This window comes from Rutidosis leptorrhynchoides, chromosome 2 (genome assembly GCF_046630445.1).
Source record: "Rutidosis leptorrhynchoides isolate AG116_Rl617_1_P2 chromosome 2, CSIRO_AGI_Rlap_v1, whole genome shotgun sequence".
In the NCBI taxonomy this organism is placed as follows: domain Eukaryota; kingdom Viridiplantae; phylum Streptophyta; class Magnoliopsida; order Asterales; family Asteraceae; genus Rutidosis; species Rutidosis leptorrhynchoides.
Window position 1 is genome coordinate 625,042,833 of NC_092334.1, and position 21,953 is coordinate 625,064,785.

Consider the following 21,953-nt stretch of genomic DNA (forward strand, 5'->3'; position numbering starts at 1 on the left):
GATGACGATTCAGTTTCGAGTGCCATATACAAGCTAACAGAGGAAGAAAAAGACATAATAAGAAATTATTTGATACCATGTTTTGCGAAAACTATTTTCAATTTGTTTATGATCATTGTGATAAATAAGATGTAATTTCAACATTGCTCTGATACCACATACTGAATTAATACATCATTATGCATATGATCAATCATGTAATCACATAATATCGTAATAAGAACATGAAAGTAAATTTACTTGATTTGTAGAACCGACGAGATATTTGATTTGAATGATGAAACCATAGCGTTAGAAATTGTCAATTCCAATAGTATTTATCAATAATCCGATGGAGAGATTTCTCTCTAATTATTAGTGTTCTAGAGAGAATACATAAATGACAACCTATTAGAAAATGACCGCATCTCATCATTATATAGTTAGGGTAGCTATGACGGTTACTTCAATAAAATAACCACCAATAATTAGCTAGGAATACATTATGTTATTTAGGCGAACATAAATGGTCAAATGGTAAATATGTCATATTCATTTACGGATAATTCTAACAAAATTACATTAAAATCACTTATAAATATATGAAAATAATAAACGCTCTACGCTAAGATGCTACCATCATACTTTAGTTTTGATGTTACAAAGGTGTACGGGTTCAAAAGGGACCCAAGAGTGATTCGCGTGTGTTTCTCACCCGGATCCGACCCCAAAATTTTCTTTGATAAGATGGTTTACGTTATTATTAATTAACTAGTAGATAGGTACTACATTGATTCTGTAAACAATTGTAAGTAATTGATTGTTTTATTCGATAAAATGAATCGAGTTAATTGATATTTTACAAAGAACTTAAATGGCTATTTATACTACAAATCTAGACAACGGCTATATCTCTAACAAAGGCAAGGAACCTTTTTTATCTTTGGAAAGAATTCAATTATTGTAAGTTTGGTATGTATCCGTTGGACCCTCTTTAGCCTTGCTATATTCTTTTTCTTCTGAATATTCTAACAGATGCATGAAATGGTATGCACATCATGATTGAGTTAACCATGCATGCATCACTTTTATGCTTTCTAATTAATTAGTTAAATTATTGAACTTTAATTTCTTTCATATTAAAATTAATGAAGTATTATTATTACTCCATTATTTATTTATTTATTTGTTTATATATATATATACATATATATATATATATATATATATATATATATATATATATATATATATATATATATATATATATATATATATATATATATATATATATATATAAAGTCGATATTGAGAGAGGTTGGTAGAATGAAGAACTATCAAGTTACTCGCATGATGATAAAAGGCCTCATCAGTGATGAAAAGGTTAGAAGATAGGTGCTAGACGAACTGATCAAAGTATCTTTGAATGTACCTAGTAATATTTACTTCATTTCATTCATTGGTATTATATAGATATATCAACAGTTTTGGATCAACAAATTTTTAAGTTAAAATTTTGGGTTTTTTTTTTATTTTGCCCCCAACTCAAAAGTCTATCATGCAAAAGTATGATATTATAACTTGTAGTATGCTTATTTTGGATAGTTTAAATCTAATTTAATGAAATTAGAACAAGAAATTTGAAGGCTAAATTTGAATTCCATTAAAGTCGTATTCAGTTGCAGGTGATCTTTTGAAGAAGATGACCATGTACTTTTTATAGGAGTTTTCATTTTATGACCTTCAATTATCAAAAAGTGACTGTCTAGTCCTTTAATGTTTTCTTGTAATGCTCTTCTATTATGTTGACTTTATTAATTCTACCCTTATCAATTTAACCTCAATTGGTAATTTCAAAATGACAAATGTGAACTTAATATCATAAATGCCATCTACAAGCTAATATCATACTTGTAAATTTTTCCGTGTGAATCAGGAGAAGTCGGTGAGTACACATCCCCCTCAAATGCCATATACAAGCTAGCAACGGCAGAAGAAGACATCATCAAAGTGACTTTTGAAAAAACGAAGCGAGAAGGGTTTCCCTTAGCTACTATCAATTTAGGTGAGCTGAGTTACCTCGAACAAGATGTTGCTATAGCGATATATGGGACACTTCTTATTGTTGAAGGTAGTGGACAAACGCTCTACGCTCAGATGGTACCACCATTCTTTAGTTTTGATGTTACAAAGGTGTACGAGTTCAAAAGGGTCCCAGGTGTGATTAGCTTATGTTTCCCACATGCATCCTACCACAAGGTTTTCTTTGATAAGATAGTTTACGTTATTATTGTTAACTAGTAGATATATAGGTACTAGAGTGATGCAAGGAATTGTATGCAGATCATGATTATCCATTGTATGCATCACTTTTATGCTTTTTAATTAATTAGTTAAGTTATTGAACTTTAATTTCTTTCATATTATAATTATTGAAGTATTATTATTACTCCATTTATTATTTATTTATTTATTTATTTGTTTGTTTGTTTATATATATATATATATATATATATATATATATATATATATATATAGTACTGTGCAACTACCTCTAGGAATTGAACATCTGTGGAATATGACATTGTCAGAATGGTTGGGGATTGTGTGTTTGGAATATGCAGCTTTTGCTGCTATCGACGACGCATGGATTAAATGGACGTTCATGATCAGTTGATTTAAAAATAGAGTGAGAGTGCGTAAGAGATGAGGAATACTAAATATATGAGTAATTTACTACTCAATATATATATATATATATATATATATATATATATATATATATATATATATATATATATATATATATATATATATATATATATATATATATATATATATATATATATATATAAGCAAACAAAGATTTTATTAAAACTGAAATCTTAGATACAAGAGTAGGATTCCAGATCTATACATATGAAACTGGATTGCCAATATATTATAACAGGAAGATTAAAAATCCGACTTTTAAACAACTATGTGTATAAAAATGACTCAATTACCAAAATATGATTCTTTTTGTAATTGTAGAAAAGTTTATGTATGTTTTATGTTATAGTTCCTAACGTATGTATAAAGTGAAAATAGTACAATAAGTCCAATAGAAGCCTTGAAAAATATGTTTCTCTCTCTTGTTGTACTCATTTCAATTATCTTTGTATCGTTCTATATATATCATGATATAATTATCTTTGTAACTATAGTAAGTTTTATCAATAATAACCACATTTGAATATTCCCTTTAACTTAATATATAGACATTATAAATAATTATGGCTCTTTCAATATAGACACTATTATACTCTTTCAAGTTTTGTTTAAATTCTAAACATAAAAAATATAACTGAAACATTGATCAAATGTTTCATTCTTATTTCTATTGGTCCTTCTATTCTTTAACCCATCGATGTCACTTTTTGATGCTCATGCATTTCCTTACATTGATAAAAACCAATGATGTAGATTCACGTTGTAATTCCCAACTCGTATGTCATATCTTCATCTATTTACTATTGAATAGACAAGAATTTTTTTTTTTTAAAGGCAAGAATGGTTTTATTAATCACAAAAGTTCAAAGATGATACATGATACATAAGTTGGTAATCAAGTACCAAAGATGAACTAGTACACACTAATTTACAAAGTTTGCAAAATGAGCAAACCTATTAACTCTACGAACTAAAGTTTGAGATATATGCTAGGATTATTCTATTACTGTTGTATATTGATTATGATAGTTTAGCCCATTATTATTTAGTTTATGTTCTAAAATGTAAAACCCTACAGCCCATTTGTACATGTATATATTGTGTGCTAATAGGATCATATAATTCATTGTGGAAAATATTTTTCAATATGGTATCAGAGCAATAATTTTTTTCTCATGATTTCCTTTCCATAAATCTTTCCTGACTCTCAATCTTGCTTAATATTCTTCTCTTGCTCCATAGCTACCTACTCTTCTTGACACAGTCGTGTATATTCTCACAAAAAAAAATATTTTGTTTTCAATTAGAAGCAGCCATGGCAATTTAGACTTTTGTGTTTCAATTCTTCACTTCATGTCACGTTTCACTAGCCTTGATCCTATGATGCCTTCAATTTATTTTTCCTTGGATTTCAACTGATCCACTAGTTATTTATTAAAATAATTCTTTGATTTGATCATTATCGTAATCCGATCAATTATTGTGGTTCTTTGTTTGTTGGCAAGGTAAATAAGTCATTTTTTATCTGTGGACTTCTTATGGAGGAATTCAACCTTGGGCTTGCTATTATGGCCACTACAATTCAATCATTAAGCAGGCCCAACAGAATAATGTCTTGGGTCAACAAAAATATTTGGTCCAATAGCACATGCCTATTAGGCAGGAGTCCATTAACAAGGGGTGTCCTAAGGCTTTTAGCTCATGCATGAGCCCTGTTGATGATACTTGGTACATGGATACCGGAGCTTCTGCTCACCTTACCTCTGAGTCAGGTAAACTCAACACTATTTTTAATAAAAACATTCTGCCATCTGTTATTGTCGGTAACGGTTCCACCATACATGTATTAACATCCGGAAAAGCCACTATACCTAATCCCTACCAAACCCTACACCTTCACAATATCCTTGTTACACCCAATATCGTTAAAAACCTAATTTTTGCCAAACAGTTTAATAAATATAACAAATCCACCATTGAATTTGACGAATATGGTTTTTCTGTAAAGGATACCCGGACCAGACATACTCTTCTTCGATGTGACAGTGATGGTGACCTTTACCCTGTCACTCCATCCAACGTATCTAACATTTCTTTACTTACATCGAGTCAACCTCTTTGGCACAATCGCTTAGGACACCCTGCCGATCATGTCTTACATACTTTAGTTTCCCGTGGTTTATTTAATTGTAATAAAACTCTGACAAAAACTTTATGTCATGCATGTCAGTTAAGAAAACATGTTAGATTAACGTTCTCTCGTGCCAGTTCTATTGTTTCCAAACCCTTTGAAATAATACATTCTAATTTATAGACATCTCCCGTTGTTAGTGTAGGTGGTTTTAAATATTACCTGTTATTATTAGACCACTTTACTCCTTTTTTTATGGATATACCCTCTCCGTAAGAAATCTGATGTCTTTTCCAAATTCTTAAACTTTCACGCATATGTTAAAAACCAATTTAATACAACAATCAAATCTCTCCAATGTGACAACGAAGGTGAATACGATAATGCCTCCTTCCATGACTTCTTTGCCACTCATGGTATTGAGTTTCGTTTCTCATGTCCACATACCTCCCAGCAAAATGGTATGTCAGAATGAATGATCCGTACTATTAATAATAACATCCGATCCCTTCTCTTTCATGCTCGCCTCCCACCCAAATATTGGGTTGAGGCACTTCACATGGCCACACACCTTCTCACCATTCTTCCTTCAAGTTCTATCTCAAATGACATACCTTTTACTAAACTTTTTAATAAAAACCTAAATTTTCCCATCGTTATATCTTCGGATGCTTGTGCTACCCACATCTTCCAACACCTAACAAACTCACCAAACGTTCCAGCCCCTGCATCTTTCTTGGGTACCCATCTAATCATCGTGGGTACCGTTTGTAGTGACCCGAACTTTTCCGAACCTTTCTATGATTATATGTTTAATGAAAACTATATTTACATGATTAAATGTTTCAAACATGTTAAGCAATCAAACTTGTTAAGACTTGGTTAATTGAAACGGAAATTTTGTAAACGTCTGATTACCCAGTTTGACCAATGATTCACCAACGCTATAAGTTGTATATGACATGATGATACATAAATGAATAAATATATATGTTTAACATGATATAATGATCATCAAGTATCTCATTAAAAATAGTAACAATAAGTTATATACTTAAAAAGGAGACTATTGACGTATGAAACTCGAAACGATACATATAACGATTATCGTTATAACCACGTCTTACTAAATATATATGAAGCATATTAATACATTGTTATATTATATATAACATGATAATATGATAATTAAATATATCATTAAGTGTATTAACAATCAACTACATAAGTAAAAACAAGACTACTAACTTAAGGATTTCGAAACGAGACATATATGTAACGATTATCGTTGTAACGACATTTAAATGTATATATCATATTAAGATATAATTAATATATCATAATATCATGATAATATAATAATTTAAAATCTCATTTGATATTATAAACTTTGGGTTAACAACATTTAACAAGATCGTTAACCTAAAGGTCTCAAAACAACACTTACATGTAATGACTAACGATGACTTAACGACTCAGTTAAAATGTATATACATGTAGTGTTTTAATATGTATTCATACACTTTTGAAAGACTTCAAGACACTTATCAAAATACTTCTACTTAACAAAAATGCTTACAATTACATCCTCGTTCAGTTTCATCAACAATTCTACTCGTATGCACCCGTATTCGTACTCGTACAATACACAGCTTTTAGATGTATGTACTATTGGTATATACACTCCAATGATCAGCTCTTAGCAGCCCATGTGAGTCACCTAACACATGTGGGAACCATCATTTGGCAACTAGTGAAATGTCCCGTTCTTATTGATTAAAAACGTTCCATATTAATTGATTTCGTTGCGAGGTTTTGACCTCTATATGAGACATTTTTCAAAGACTGCATTCATTTTAAAACAAACCATAACCTTTATTTCATCAATAAAGGTTTAAAAAGCTTTACGTAGATTATCAAATAATGATAATCTAAAATATCCTGTTTACACACGACCATTACATAATGGTTTACAATACAAATATGTTACAACAAAATAAGTTTCTTGAATGCAGTTTTTACACAATATCATACAAACATGGACTCCAAATCTCGTCCTTATTTAAGTATGCGACAGCGGAAGCTCTTAATAATCACCTGAGAATAAACATGCTTAAAACTTCAACAAAAATGTTGGTGAGTTATAGGTTTAACCTATATATATCAAATCATAATAATAGACCACAAGATTTCATATTTCAATACACATCCCATACATAGAGATAAAAGTCATTCATATGGTGAACACCTGGTAATCGACATTAACAAGATGCATATATATGAATATCCCCATCATTCCGGGACACCCTTCGGATATGATATAAATTTCGAAGTACTAAAGCATCCGGTACTTTGGATGGGGCTTGTTGGGCCCGATAGATCTATCTTTAGGATTCACGTCAATTAGGGTGTCTGTTCCCTAATTCTTAGATTACCAGACTTAATAAAAAGGGGCATATTCGATTTCGATAATTCAACCATAGAATGTAGTTTCACGTACTTGTGTCTATTTTGTAAATCATTTATAAAACCTGCATGTATTCTCATCCCAAAAATATTAGATTTTAAAAGTGGGACTATAACTCACTTTCACAGATTTTTACTTCGTCGGGAAGCAAGACTTGGCCACTGGTTGATTCACGAACCTATAACAATATATACATATATATCAAAGTATGTTCAAAATATATTTACAACACTTTTAATATATTTTGATGTTTTAAGTTTATTAAGTCAGCTGTCCTCGTTAGTAACCTACAACTAGTTGTCCACAGTTAGATGTACAGAAATAAATCGATAAATATTATCTTGAATCAATCCACGACCCAGTGTATACGTATCTCAGTATTGATCACAACTCAAACTATATATATTTTGGAATCAACCTCAACCCTGTATAGCTAACTCCAACATTCACATATAGAGTGTCTATGGTTGTTCCGAAATATATATAGATGTGTCGACATGATAGGTCGAAACATTGTATACGTGTCTATGGTATCTCAAGATTACATAATATACAATACAAGTTGATTAAGTTATGGTTGGAATAGATTTGTTACCAATTTTCACGTAGCTAAAATGAGAAAAATTATCCAATCTTGTTTTACCCATAACTTCTTCATTTTAAATCTGTTTTGAGTGAATCAAATTGCTATGGTTTCATATTGAACTCTATTTTATGAATCTAAACAGAAAAAGTATAGGTTTATAGTCGGAAAAATAAGTTACAAGTCGTTTTTGTAAAGGTAGTCATTTCAGTCGAAAGAACGACGTCTAGATGACCATTTTAGAAAACATACTTCCACTTTGAGTTTAACCATAATTTTTGGATATAGTTTCATGTTCATAATAAAAATCATTTTCTCAGAATAACAACTTTTAAATCAAAGTTTATCATAGTTTTTAATTAACTAACCCAAAACAGCCCGCGGTGTTACTACGACGGCGTAAATCCGGTTTTACGGTGTTTTTCGTGTTTCCAGGTTTTAAATCATTAAGTTAGCATATCATATAGATATAGAACATGTGTTTAGTTGATTTTAAAAGTCAAGTTAGAAGGATTAACTTTTGTTTGCGAACAAGTTTAGAATTAACTAAACTATGTTCTAGTGATTACAAGTTTAAACCTTCGAATAAGATAGCTTTATATGTATGAATCGAATGATGTTATGAACATCATTACTACCATAAGTTCCTTGGATAAACCTACTGGAAAAGAGAAAAATGGATCTAGCTTCAACGGATCCTTGGATGGCTCGAAGTTCTTGAAGCAGAATCATGACACGAAAACAAGTTCAAGTAAGATCATCACTTGAAATAAGATTGTTATAGTTATAGAAATTGAACCAAAGTTTGAATATGATTATTACCTTATATTAGAATGATAACCTACTGTAAGAAACAAAGATTTCTTGAGGTTGGATGATCACCTTACAAGATTGGAAGTGAGCTAGCAAACTTGAAAGTATTCTTGATTTTATGTAACTAGAACTTGTAAAATATATGAAGAACACTTAGAACTTGAAGATAGAACTTGAGAGAGATCAATTAGATGAAGAAAATTGAAGAATGAAAGTGTTTGTAGGTGTTTTTGGTCGTTGGTGTATGGATTAGATATAAAGGATATGTAATTTTGTTTTCATGTAAATAAGTCATGAATGATTACTCATATTTTTGTAATTTTATGAGATATTTCATGCTAGTTGCCAAATGATGGTTCCCACATGTGTTAGGTGACTCACATGGGCTGCTAAGAGCTGATCATTGGAGTGTATATACCAATAGTACATACATCTAAAAGCTGTGTATTGTACGAGTACGAATACGGGTGCATACGAGTAGAATTGTTGATGAAACTGAACGAGGATGTAATTGTAAGCATTTTTGTTAAGTAGAAGTATTTTGATAAGTGTATTGAAGTCTTCCAAAAGTGTATAAATACATATTAAAACACTACATGTATATACATTTTAACTGATTCGTTAAGTCATCGTTAGTCGTTACATGTAAGTGTTGTTTTGAAACCTTTAGGTTAACGATCTTGTTAAATGTTGTTAACCCAATGTTTATAATATCAAATGAGATTTTAAATTATTATATTATCATGATATTATCATGTATGAATATCTCTTAATATGATATATATACATTAAACGTCTTTACAACGATAATCGTTACATATATGTCTCGTTTAAAAATCATTAAGTTAGTAGTCTTGTTTTTACATATGTAGTTCATTGTTAATATACTTAATGATATGTTTACTTATCATAGTATCATGTTAACTATATATATATCCATATATATATATGTCATCATATAGTTTTTACAAGTTTTAACGTTCGTGAATCACCGGTCAACTTGGGTGGTCAATTGTCTATATGAAACATATTTCAAATAATCAAGTCTTAACAAGTTTGATTGTTTAACATGTTGGAAACATTTAATCATGTAAATATCAATCTCAATTAATATATATAAACATGGAAAAGTTTGGGTCACTACAGTACCTACCCGTTAAATAAATTTCGTCCCGAAATTTTAAGCTGTTGAAGGTGTTGACGAATCTTCTGGAAATAGATGCGGGTATTTCTTCTTCATCTGATCTTCACGCTCCCAGGTGAACTCGGGTCCTCTACGAGCATTCCATCGAACCTTAACAATTGGTATCTTGTTTTGCTTAAGTCTTTTAACCTCACGATCCATTATTTCGACGGGTTCTTCGATGAATTGAAGTTTTTCGTTGATTTGGATTTCATCTAACGGAATAGTGAGATCTTCTTTAGCAAAACATTTCTTCAAATTCGAGACGTGGAAAGTGTTATGTACAGCCGCGAGTTGTTGAGGTAACTCAAGTCGGTAAGCTACTGGTCCGACACGATCAATAATCTTGAATGGTCCAATATACCTTGGATTTAATTTCCCTCGTTTACCAAATCGAACAACGCCTTTCCAAGGTGCAACTTTAAGCATGACCATCTCTCCAATTTCAAATTCTATATCTTTTCTTTTAATGTCAGCGTAGCTCTTTTGTCGACTTTGGGCGGTTTTCAACCGTTGTTGAATTTGGATGATCTTCTCGGTAGTTTCTTGTATAATCTCCGGACCCGTAATCTGTCTATCCCCCACTTCACTCCAACAAATCGGAGACCTGCACTTTCTACCATAAAGTGCTTCAAACGGCGCCATCTCAATGCTTGAATGGTAGCTGTTGTTGTAGGAAAATTCTGCTAACGGTAGATGTCGATCCCAACTGTTTCCGAAATCAATAACACATGCTCGTAGCATGTCTTCAAGCGTTTGTATCGTCCTTTCGCTCTGCCCATCAGTTTGTGAATGATAGGCAGTACTCATGTCTAGACGAGTTCCTAATGCTTGCTGTAATGTCTGCCAGAATCTTGAAATAAATCTGCCATCCCTATCAGAGATAATAGAGATTGGTATTCCATGTCTGGATACGACTTCCTTCAAATACAGTCGTGCTAACTTCTCCATCTTGTCATCTTCTCTTATTGGCAGGAAGTGTGCTGATTTGGTGAGACGATCAACTATTACCCAAATAGTATCAAAACCACTTGCAGTCCTTGGCAATTTAGTGATGAAATCGATGGTAATGTTTTCCCATTTCCATTCTGGGATTTCGGGTTGTTGAAGTAGACCTGATGGTTTCTGATGCTCAGTTTTGACCTTAGAACACGTCAAACATTCTCCTACGTATTTAGCAACATCGGCTTTCATACCCGGCCACCAAAAATATTTCCTGAGATCCTTGTACATCTTCCCCGTTCCAGGATGTATTGAGTATCTGGTTTTATGAGCTTCTCTAAGTACCATTTCTCTCATATCTCCAAATTTTGGTACCCAAATCCTTTCAGCCCTATACCGGGTTCCGTCTTCCTGAATATTAAGATGCTTCTCCGATCCTTTGGGTATTTCATCCTTTAAATTTCCCTCTTTTAAAACTCCTTGTTGCGCCTCCTTTATTTGAGTAGTAAGGTTATTATGAATCATTATATTCATAGATTTTACTCGAATGGGTTCTCTGTCCTTCCTGCTCAAGGCATCGGTTACCACATTTGCCTTCTCCGGGTGGTAACGAATCTCAAAGTCGTAATCATTCAACAATTCAATCCACCTACGCTGCCTCATATTCAGTTGTTTCTGATTAAATATGTGTTGAAGACTTTTGTGGTCGGTATATATAATACTTTTGACCCTATATAAGTAGTGCCTCCAAGTCTTTAATGCAAAAACAACCGCGCCTAATTCCAAATCATGCGTCGTATAATTTTGTTCGTGAATCTTCAATTGTCTAGACGCATAAGCAATCATCTTCGTTCGTTGCATTAATACACAACCGAGACCTTGCTTTGATGCGTCACAATAAATCACAAAATCATCATTCCCTTCAGGCAATGACAATATAGGTGCCGTAGTTAGCTTTTTCTTCAATAACTGAAACGCTTTCTCTTGTTCATCATTCCATTCAAATTTCTTCCCTTTATGCGTTAATGCAGTCAAGGGTTTTGCTATTCTGGAAAAGTCTTGGATGAACCTTCTGTAGTAACCAGCTAGTCCTAAAAACTGGCGTATGTGTTTCGGAGTTTTCGGGGTTTCCCACTTTTCAACAGTTTCTATCTTTGCCGGATCTACCTTAATACCTTCTTTGTTCACTATGTGACCGAGGGATTGAACTTCTTCCAACCAAAATGCACACTTTGAAAACTTAGCGTACAATTCTTCTTTCCTCAATACTTCTAACACCTTTCTCAAATGTTCACCGTGTTCTTGGTCATTCTTTGAGTAAATAAGTATGTCATCAATGAAAACAATGACAAACTTGTCAAGGTATGGTCCACACACTCGGTTCATAAGGTCCATGAACACAGCTGGTGCATTAGTTAAACCAAACGGCATGACCATAAACTCGTAATGACCGTAACGTGTTCTGAAATCAGTCTTTGGAATATCATCTTCTTTCACCCGCATTTGATGGTACCCGGAACGTAAGTCAATCTTTGAATAAACAGACGAGCCTTGTAGTTGATCAAATAAGTCGTCGATTCTCGGTAGTGGGTAGCGGTTCTTGATGGTAAGTTTGTTCAACTCTCGGTAGTCGATACACAACCTGAATGTACCATCTTTCTTCTTGACAAACAAAACAGGAGCTCCCCACGGTGATGTGCTTGGTCGAATGAAACCACGCTCTAAAAGTTCTTGTAATTGGCTTTGCAGTTCTTTCATCTCGCTGGGTGCGAGTCTGTAAGGAGCACGAGCTATTGGTGCAGCTCCTGGTACAAGATCTATTTGAAATTCAACGGATCGATGTGGGGGTAATCCCGGTAATTCTTTCGGAAATACATCAGGAAATTCTTTTGCAATGGGAACATCATTGATGCTCTTTTCTTCAGTTTGTACTTTCTCGACGTGTGCTAGAACAGCATAGCAACCTTTTCTTATTAGTTTTTGTGCCTTTAAATTACTAATAAGATGTAGCTTCGTATTGCCCTTTTCTCCGTACACCATTAAGGGTTTTCCTTTTTCTCGTATAATGCGAATTGCATTTTTGTAACAGACGATCTCTGCTTTCACTTCTTTCAACCAGTACATACCGATTATCACATCAAAATTCCCTAACTCTACTGGTATCAAATCAATCTTAAATGTTTCGCTAACCAGTTTAATTTCTCGATTCCGACATATATTATCTGCTGAAATTAATTTACCATTTGCTAATTCGAGTAAAAATTTACTATCCAAAGGCGTCAATGGACAACTTAATTTAACACAAAAATCTTTACTCATATAGCTTCTATCCGCACCCGAATCAAATAAAACGTAAGCATATTTATTATCAATAAGAAACGTACCCGTAACAAGCTCCGGGTCTTCCTGTGCCTCTGCCGCATTAATATTGAAAACTCTTCCGCGGCCTTGTCCATTCGTGTTCTCCTGGTTCGGGCAATTTCTAATAATGTGGCCCAGTTTTCCACATTTATAACAAACTACATTGGCATAACTTGCTCCGACACTACTTGCTCCGCCATTACTCGTTCCGACACCATTTGTTCCTTTCGTTCCATTAACCCCTGGTCCGTAGACCTCACACTTCGCCGCGCTATGACCATTTCTTTTACACTTGTTGCAAAATTTGGTGCAGAACCCCGAGTGATACTTTTCACACCTTTGGCATAGCTGCTTCTGATTGTTGTTGTTGTTGCGATTATTATTGTTGTTGGGATGATTGTTGTAGTTGCTGTTGCTGTTGTTGTTGTTGTTGTTATTGTTGGGCCGTTTGTTGTAGTTGCGATTGATGTTGCGATTGTTGGGATAATTGTTGCGATTATTGTTGTAATTGCTGTTGTTGTTGTATTGGTGATTCTTATCACCGTTTTCCTCCCACTTTCTTTTGACTTGCTTCACATTGGCCTCTTCAGCAGTCTGTTCTTTAATTCTTTCTTCAATCTGGTTCACTAGTTTGTGAGCCATTCTACATGCCTGTTGTATAGAGGCGGGCTCGTGTGAACTTATATCTTCTTAGATTCTTTCCGGTAATCCTTTCACAAATGCGTCGATCTTCTCTTCCTCATCTTCGAATGCTCCCGGACACAATAGGCACAATTCTGTGAATCGTTTTTCGTACGTGGTAATATCAAATCCTTGGGTTCGTAACCCTCTAAGTTCTGTCTTGAGCTTATTGACCTCGGTTCTGGGACGGTACTTCTCGTTCATCAAGTGCTTGAATGCTGACCACGGTAGTGCGTACGCATCATCTTGTCCCACTTGCTCTAGATAGGTATTCCACCATGTTAACGCAGAACCTGTGAAGGTATGCGTAGCGTACTTCACTTTGTCCTCTTCAGTACACTTACTTATAGCAAACACCGATTCGACCTTCTCGGTCCACCGTTTCAATCCGATCGGTCCTTCGGTTCCATCAAATTCCAAAGGTTTGCAGGCAGTGAATTCTTTGTAGGTGCATCCTACACGATTTCCTGTACTTCCAGATCCAAGGTTATTGTTGGTATGTAGCGCAGCCTGTACTGCGGCTATGTTTGAAGCTAGAAAAGTACGGAATTCCACTTCATTCATATTCACGGTGTCTCGAGTAGTCGGTACCATTTCCTTCAAAATAGTCAAATGGAACAAGTTAATCATACAGAATATTAAGAGTAGTTAATAGTATTTCGTAGCATAATATGAACTCATTTATAAAAGCTTTTTCTTCATATTAGCGTTTTATAAGTTTAAATTCGGGTAGTACCTACCCGTTAAGTTCATACTTAGTAGCTAATATACAATTCAACTACTACAATTCTATATGAAAAACTGATTGTAATAATATTTCGCGTTCAAACTTTTATACAATATTTTACAAACTTACAATACCGCTTATTTTACATAAAGCATGAAATATAGCACACAATAACTTTGATAGAAGATAGTTGTGAAGATAATTCTAGCTAGTACACAAGTTGTTCAGCAAAGGCAATAAAGACACGTAATTCATACGTCCAGAAACAAGTCATGCATTCTGGTTTTACTAGGACTACTTCCCATCCTTGGTCTTGTGCAACATAACCGTTATGGCCGTTGATAAGACAACGTGTTGTAACGTCGTCAAAGGGACGAGGGTTACGTAATGTCCAACAGTCCCGTAATAATCTAAAAACCTCATTTCTTACCCCAATTACCGACTCCGTCACTTGTGGAAACGTTTTGTTTAATAGTTGTAGCCCGATGTTCTTGTTCTCACTTTGGTGAGAAGCGAACATTACTAATCCGTAAGCATAACATGCTTCTTTATGTTGCATGTTAGCCGCTTTTTCTAAATCACGAAGTCCAATATTCGGATATATTGAGTCAAAATAATTTCTTAACCCGTTGCGTAAAATAGCATTTGGGTTCCCCGCAATATATGCGTCAAAGTAAACACATCGTAACTTATGGGTTTCCCAATGTGATATCCCCCATCTTTCAAACGAAAGTCTCTTATAAACCAAGACATTCTTGGAACGTTCTTCGAATGTCTTACAAACTGATCTCTCCTTAAATAGTTGTGCCGAGGAATTCTGGCCGACTCTAGACAAGATTTCATCAATCATGTCTCCGGGTAGGTCTCTTAAAATATTGGGTTGTCTATCCATTTTGTGTTTTTAAACTGTAAAATAGACAAGAGTTAGATTCATAAAAAAATACTTATTAATACAAGCAATTTTTACATATATCATAAAGCATAAGAACACTATATTACATATATTACACCACACGAATACAACTATCTTATTCCGACTCGCTTATTTCTTCTTCTTCGGTTTTGGTTCGTTTTGCCAAGTTTCTAGGGATATATGATGTTCCCCTAATACGAGCCGTCGTTGTCCACATTGGTTTAGAAAAACCTGGTGGTTTAGAGGTTCCCGGGTCATTGTTACAACTTAAGAACTTCGGGGGTTGTCGATACATATAAAGTTCATCGGGGTTGGAATTAGATTTCTCTATTTTTATGCCCTTTCCCTTATTATTTTCTTTTGTCTTTTTAAATTCAGTTGGGGTAATTTCTATAACATCATTGGAATTCTCGTCGGAATCCGATTCATCGGAGAATTGGTAATCCTCCCAATATTTTGCTTCCTTGGCGGAAACACCATTGACCATAATTAACCTTGGTCGGTTGGTTGAGGATTCTCTTTTACTTAACCGTTTTATTATTTCCCCCACCGGTTCCGATTCTTCTTCCGGTTCCGATTCTTCGTCCGGTTCCGATTCTTCTTCCGGTTCCGACTCTTCTTCCGGTTCCTCTTCGGGAACTTGTGAATCAGTCCACGAATCATCCCAATTTACATTTGACTCTTCATTTTTATTAGGTGAGTCAATGGGACTTGTTCTAGAGGTAGACATCTATCACATAATATCAAACACGTTAAGAGATTAATATATCACATAATATTCATATGTTAAAAATATATAGTTTCCAATAAAAATGTTAAGCAATCATTTTTAAAGAAAACACGGTCGAAGTCCAGAATCACTAATGCATCCTAACAAACTCGATAAGACACACTAATGCAAATTTTCTGGTTCTCTAAGACCAACGCTCGGATACCAACTGAAATGTCCCGTTCTTATTGATTAAAAACGTTCCATATTAATTGATTTCGTTGCGAGGTTTTGACCTCTATATGAGACATTTTTCAAAGACTGCATTCATTTTAAAACAAACCATAACCTTTATTTCATCAATAAAGGTTTAAAAAGCTTTACGTAGATTATCAAATAATGATAATCTAAAATATCCTGTTTACACACGACCATTACATAATGGTTTACAATACAAATATGTTACAACAAAATAAGTTTCTTGAATGCAGTTTTTACACAATATCATACAAACATGGACTCCAAATCTCGTCCTTATTTAAGTATGCGACAGCGGAAGCTCTTAATAATCACCTGAGAATAAACATGCTTAAAACGTCAACAAAAATGTTGGTGAGTTATAGGTTTAACCTATATATATCAAATCATAATAATAGACCACAAGATTTCATATTTCAATACACATCCCATACATAGAGATAAAAGTCATTCATATGGTGAACACCTGGTAATCGACATTAACAAGATGCATATATATGAATATCCCCATCATTCCGGGACACCCTTCGGATATGATATAAATTTCGAAGTACTAAAGCATCCGGTACTTTGGATGGGGCTTGTTGGGCCCGATAGATCTATCTTTAGGATTCGCGTCAATTAGGGTGTCTGTTCCCTAATTCTTAGATTACCAGACTTAATAAAAAGGGGCATATTCGATTTCGATAATTCAACCATAGAATGTAGTTTCACGTACTTGTGTCTATTTTGTAAATCATTTATAAAACCTGCATGTATTCTCATCCCAAAAATATTAGATTTTAAAAGTGGGACTATAACTCACTTTCACAGATTTTTACTTCGTCGGGAAGCAAGACTTGGCCACTGGTTGATTCACGAACCTATAACAATATATACATATATATCAAAGTATGTTCAAAATATATTTACAACACTTTTAATATATTTTGATGTTTTAAGTTTATTAAGTCAGCTGTCCTCGTTAGTAACCTACAACTAGTTGTCCACAGTTAGATGTACAGAAATAAATCGATAAATATTATCTTGAATCAATCCACGACCCAGTGTATACGTATCTCAGTATTGATCACAACTCAAACTATATATATTTTGGAATCAACCTCAACCCTGTATAGCTAACTCCAACATTCACATATAGAGTGTCTATGGTTGTTCCGAAATATATATAGATGTGTCGACATGATAGGTCAAAACATTGTATACGTGTCTATGGTATCTCAAGATTACATAATATACAATACAAGTTGATTAAGTTATGGTTGGAATAGATTTGTTACCAATTTTCACGTAGCTAAAATGAGAAAAATTATCCAATCTTGTTTTACCCATAACTTCTTCATTTTAAATCCGTTTTGAGTGAATCAAATTGCTATGGTTTCATATTGAACTCTATTTTATGAATCTAAACAGAAAAAGTATAGGTTTATAGTCGGAAAAATAAGTTACAAGTCGTTTTTGTAAAGGTAGTCATTTCAGTCGAAAGAACGACGTCTAGATGACCATTTTAGAAAACATACTTCCACTTTGAGTTTAACCATAATTTTTGGATATAGTTTCATGTTCATAATAAAAATCATTTTCTCAAAATAACAACTTTTAAATCAAAGTTTATCATAGTTTTTAATTAACTAACCCAAAACAGCCCGCGGTGTTACTACGACGGCGTAAATCCGGTTTTACGGTGTTTTTCGTGTTTCCAGGTTTTAAATCATTAAGTTAGCATATCATATAGATATAGAACATGTGTTTAGTTGATTTTAAAAGTCAAGTTAGAAGGATTAACTTTTGTTTGCGAACAAGTTTAGAATTAACTAAACTATGTTCTAGTGATTACAAGTTTAAACCTTCGAATAAGATAGCTTTATATGTATGAATCGAATGATGTTATGAACATCATTACTACCTTAAGTTCCTTGGATAAACCTACTGGAAAAGAGAAAAATGGATCTAGCTTCAACGGATCCTTGGATGGCTCGAAGTTCTTGAAGCAGAATCATGACACGAAAACAAGTTCAAGTAAGATCATCACTTGAAATAAGATTGTTATAGTTATAGAAATTGAACCAAAGTTTAAATATGATTATTACCTTGTATTAGAATGATAACCTACTGTAAGAAACAAAGATTTCTTGAGGTTGGATGATCACCTTACAAGATTGGAAGTGAGCTAGCAAACTTGAAAGTATTCTTGATTTTATGTAACTAGAACTTGTAAAATATATGAAGAACACTTAGAACTTGAAGATAGAACTTGAGAGAGATCAATTAGATGAAGAAAATTGAAGAATGAAAGTGTTTGTAGGTGTTTTTGGTCGTTGGTGTATGGATTAGATATAAAGGATATGTAATTTTGTTTTCATGTAAATAAGTCATGAATGATTACTCATATTTTTGTAATTTTATGAGATATTTCATGCTAGTTGCCAAATGATGGTTCCCACATGTGTTAGGTGACTCACATGGGCTGCTAAGAGCTGATCATTGGAGTGTATATACCAATAGTACATACATCTAAAAGCTGTGTATTGTACGAGTACGAATACGGGTGCATACGAGTAGAATTGTTGATGAAACTGAACGAGGATGTAATTGTAAGCATTTTTGTTAAGTAGAAGTATTTTGATAAGTGTATTGAAGTCTTCCAAAAGTGTATAAATACATATTAAAACACTACATGTATATACATTTTAACTGATTCGTTAAGTCATCGTTAGTCGTTACATGTAAGCGTTGTTTTGAAACCTTTAGGTTAACGATCTTGTTAAATGTTGTTAACCCAATGTTTATAATATCAAATGAGATTTTAAATTATTATATTATCATGATATTATCATGTATGAATATCTCTTAATATGATATATATACATTAAACGTCTTTACAACGATAATCGTTACATATATGTCTCGTTTAAAAATCATTAAGTTAGTAGTCTTGTTTTTACATATGTAGTTCATTGTTAATATACTTAATGATATGTTTACTTATCATAGTATCATGTTAACTATATATATATCCATATATATATGTCATCATATAGTTTTTACAAGTTTTAACGTTCGTGAATCACCGGTCAACTTGGGTGGTCAATTGTCTATATGAAACATATTTCAATTAATCAAGTCTTAACAAGTTTGATTGTTTAACATGTTGGAAACATTTAATCATGTAAATATCAATCTCAATTAATATATATAAACATGGAAAAGTTTGGGTCACTACAACTAGCATGAAATATCTCATAAAATTACAAAAATATGAGTAATCATTCATGACTTATTTACATGAAAACAAAATTACATATCCTTTATATCTAATCCATACACCAACGACCAAAAATACCTACAAAAACTTTCATTCTTCAATTTTCTTCATCTAATTGATCTCTCTCAAGTTCTAACTTCAAGTTCTAAGTGTTCTTCATAAATTCTACAAGTTCTAGTTACATAAAATCAAGAATACTTTCAAGTTTGCTAGCTCACTTCCAATCTTGTAAGGTGATCATCCAACCTTAAGAAATCTTTGTTTCTTATAGTAGGTTATCATTCTAATACAAGGTAATAATCATATTCAAACTTTGGTTCAATTTCTACAACTATAACAATCTTATTTCAAGTGATGATCTTACTTGAACTTGTTTTCGTGTCATGATTCTGCTTCAAGAACTTCGAGCCATCCAAGGATCCGTTGAAGCTAGATCCATTTTTATCTTTTATAGTAGGTTTATTCAAGGAACTTAAGGTAGCAATGATGTTCATAACATCATTTGATTCATACATAAAAACCTATCATATTCGAAGTGGTAAACTAGTAATCACTAGAACATAGTTTAATTAATTCTAAACTTGTTCGCAAATAAAGTTAATCCTTCTAACTACACTTTTAAAATAAACTATAGACATGATCTATATCTATATGATATGCTAACTTAATGATTTAAAACCCGGAAACACGATAAACACCATAAAACCGGATTTACGCCGTCGTAGTTACAACCGGGGGCTGTTTTGGTTTGGATAATTAAAAACTATTGATGTTATGCGAGGTGTATATGAAATAGCTTTATTTTTACTAGGAAATACTATTAAATACGATACAATTTTACACAAGATATTTATTTATTTATAGAATGGATATACCTAAACCTTGCTACAACACTTATAGGCAGTGTACCTAATCGTACAGTAGTGTAGTTTTTAGTAAGTCCGGTTCGTTTCACAGGGAATCTTTTAAACAAAGCTTAACGCTATATTAGTTTTAATTTATAAAAATACAAATATATATATAAGTAATATTATTATTATAAAAGGGGGTTTTTACCGTTTAATGACCGGTTTATCGATTTTAAAACTTTAGTCGTAGTTAAAACCTAATGTAAAATATTAATTAAATAAAAGACTTAATTTAAAGCATAAAGTAAATAACGATAATGAAATTGCAATAAATAAAAGTGCGATGAAATAAAATTGCGATAATTAAACAGTGCGATAATTAAGATTGCAATTAAATACAATGACAATAAATAAAAGTGCGATAATTAGAAGTGCAATTAAATATGAAAATAAAGGAATTATGCTTATTTAAACTTCCGTAATCATGATGTTTGACGTGTTGATTTTAGTTTATTCCCATGGGTTAATTGTTCTTTGTCCTAGATTATTTAATATGTCCATCTGGTTTTTGTCCATAACAGTCCATCAGTCATAAATATAAAGTGCGAGTGTCCTCGTCAAATTATCCTTATACCCGAACTCAAATATTCCAACTAATTGGGGACTTAAACTGTAACAAGGTTTTAATACTTTGTTTAATAATTACACCAGGATATCGACTGCGTGTAACCCAAGGTTTTAATACTTTGTTAACAATTACGCCAAGTGTCCTTGTACATAATTTCACCCTTGTTTTAATAAATCTATTAACTATTAATCCATTCCAGTGTCCGGTTAAATGAACGATTATTCATACATATAAATATCCCGCCCATCGTGTCCGATTGAGTGTATATGGTTATTTATAGGTACGTCCAATTATAAATCTTTATATTAAAATTAACAAACTATCATTTAGTTAAACAAATATAAAGCCCATTAATAGCCCATAGTCTAATTTCCATAAGTGTCGTTCTTTTGTCCAAACCTCAATTATGGTACAAAGCCCAATTACCCAATTTTAGTATTTAGCCCAACATCATGATTACTTCGTTTTAAATAAACATAATAATAACTTAGCTATGAGACATTAAATTAAAAAGGTTGAACATAACTTACAATGATTAAAAATAGCGTAGCGTTACACGGACAGAATTTCGACTTACACCCTTACAATATTTGCTAACATGCCCTTATTATTAGAAATTAAAATTAAAATTAAAATTAAAATTAAAATATATATATATATATATATATATATATATATATATATATATATATATATATATATATATATATATATATATATCTTACGTATGAATGACGAAGAAAAAGATGTGTA

At 32.7% G+C, this 21,953-nt stretch overlaps 1 protein-coding gene across 1 annotated transcript in view; it reads left to right on the top strand.

The window, feature by feature from the left end:
- Positions 1–4,339: 4,339 nt before the first annotated feature.
- The window catches only part of LOC139890071 (uncharacterized mitochondrial protein AtMg00810-like), a 102,601-nt gene continuing 84,987 nt past the window's right edge, over positions 4,340–21,953 (top strand). The window contains exon 1 of the mRNA XM_071872974.1: positions 4,340–4,463. Coding sequence (XP_071729075.1) covers positions 4,340–4,463 — 124 coding nt within the window. The remainder of the gene's footprint in view (positions 4,464–21,953) is intronic.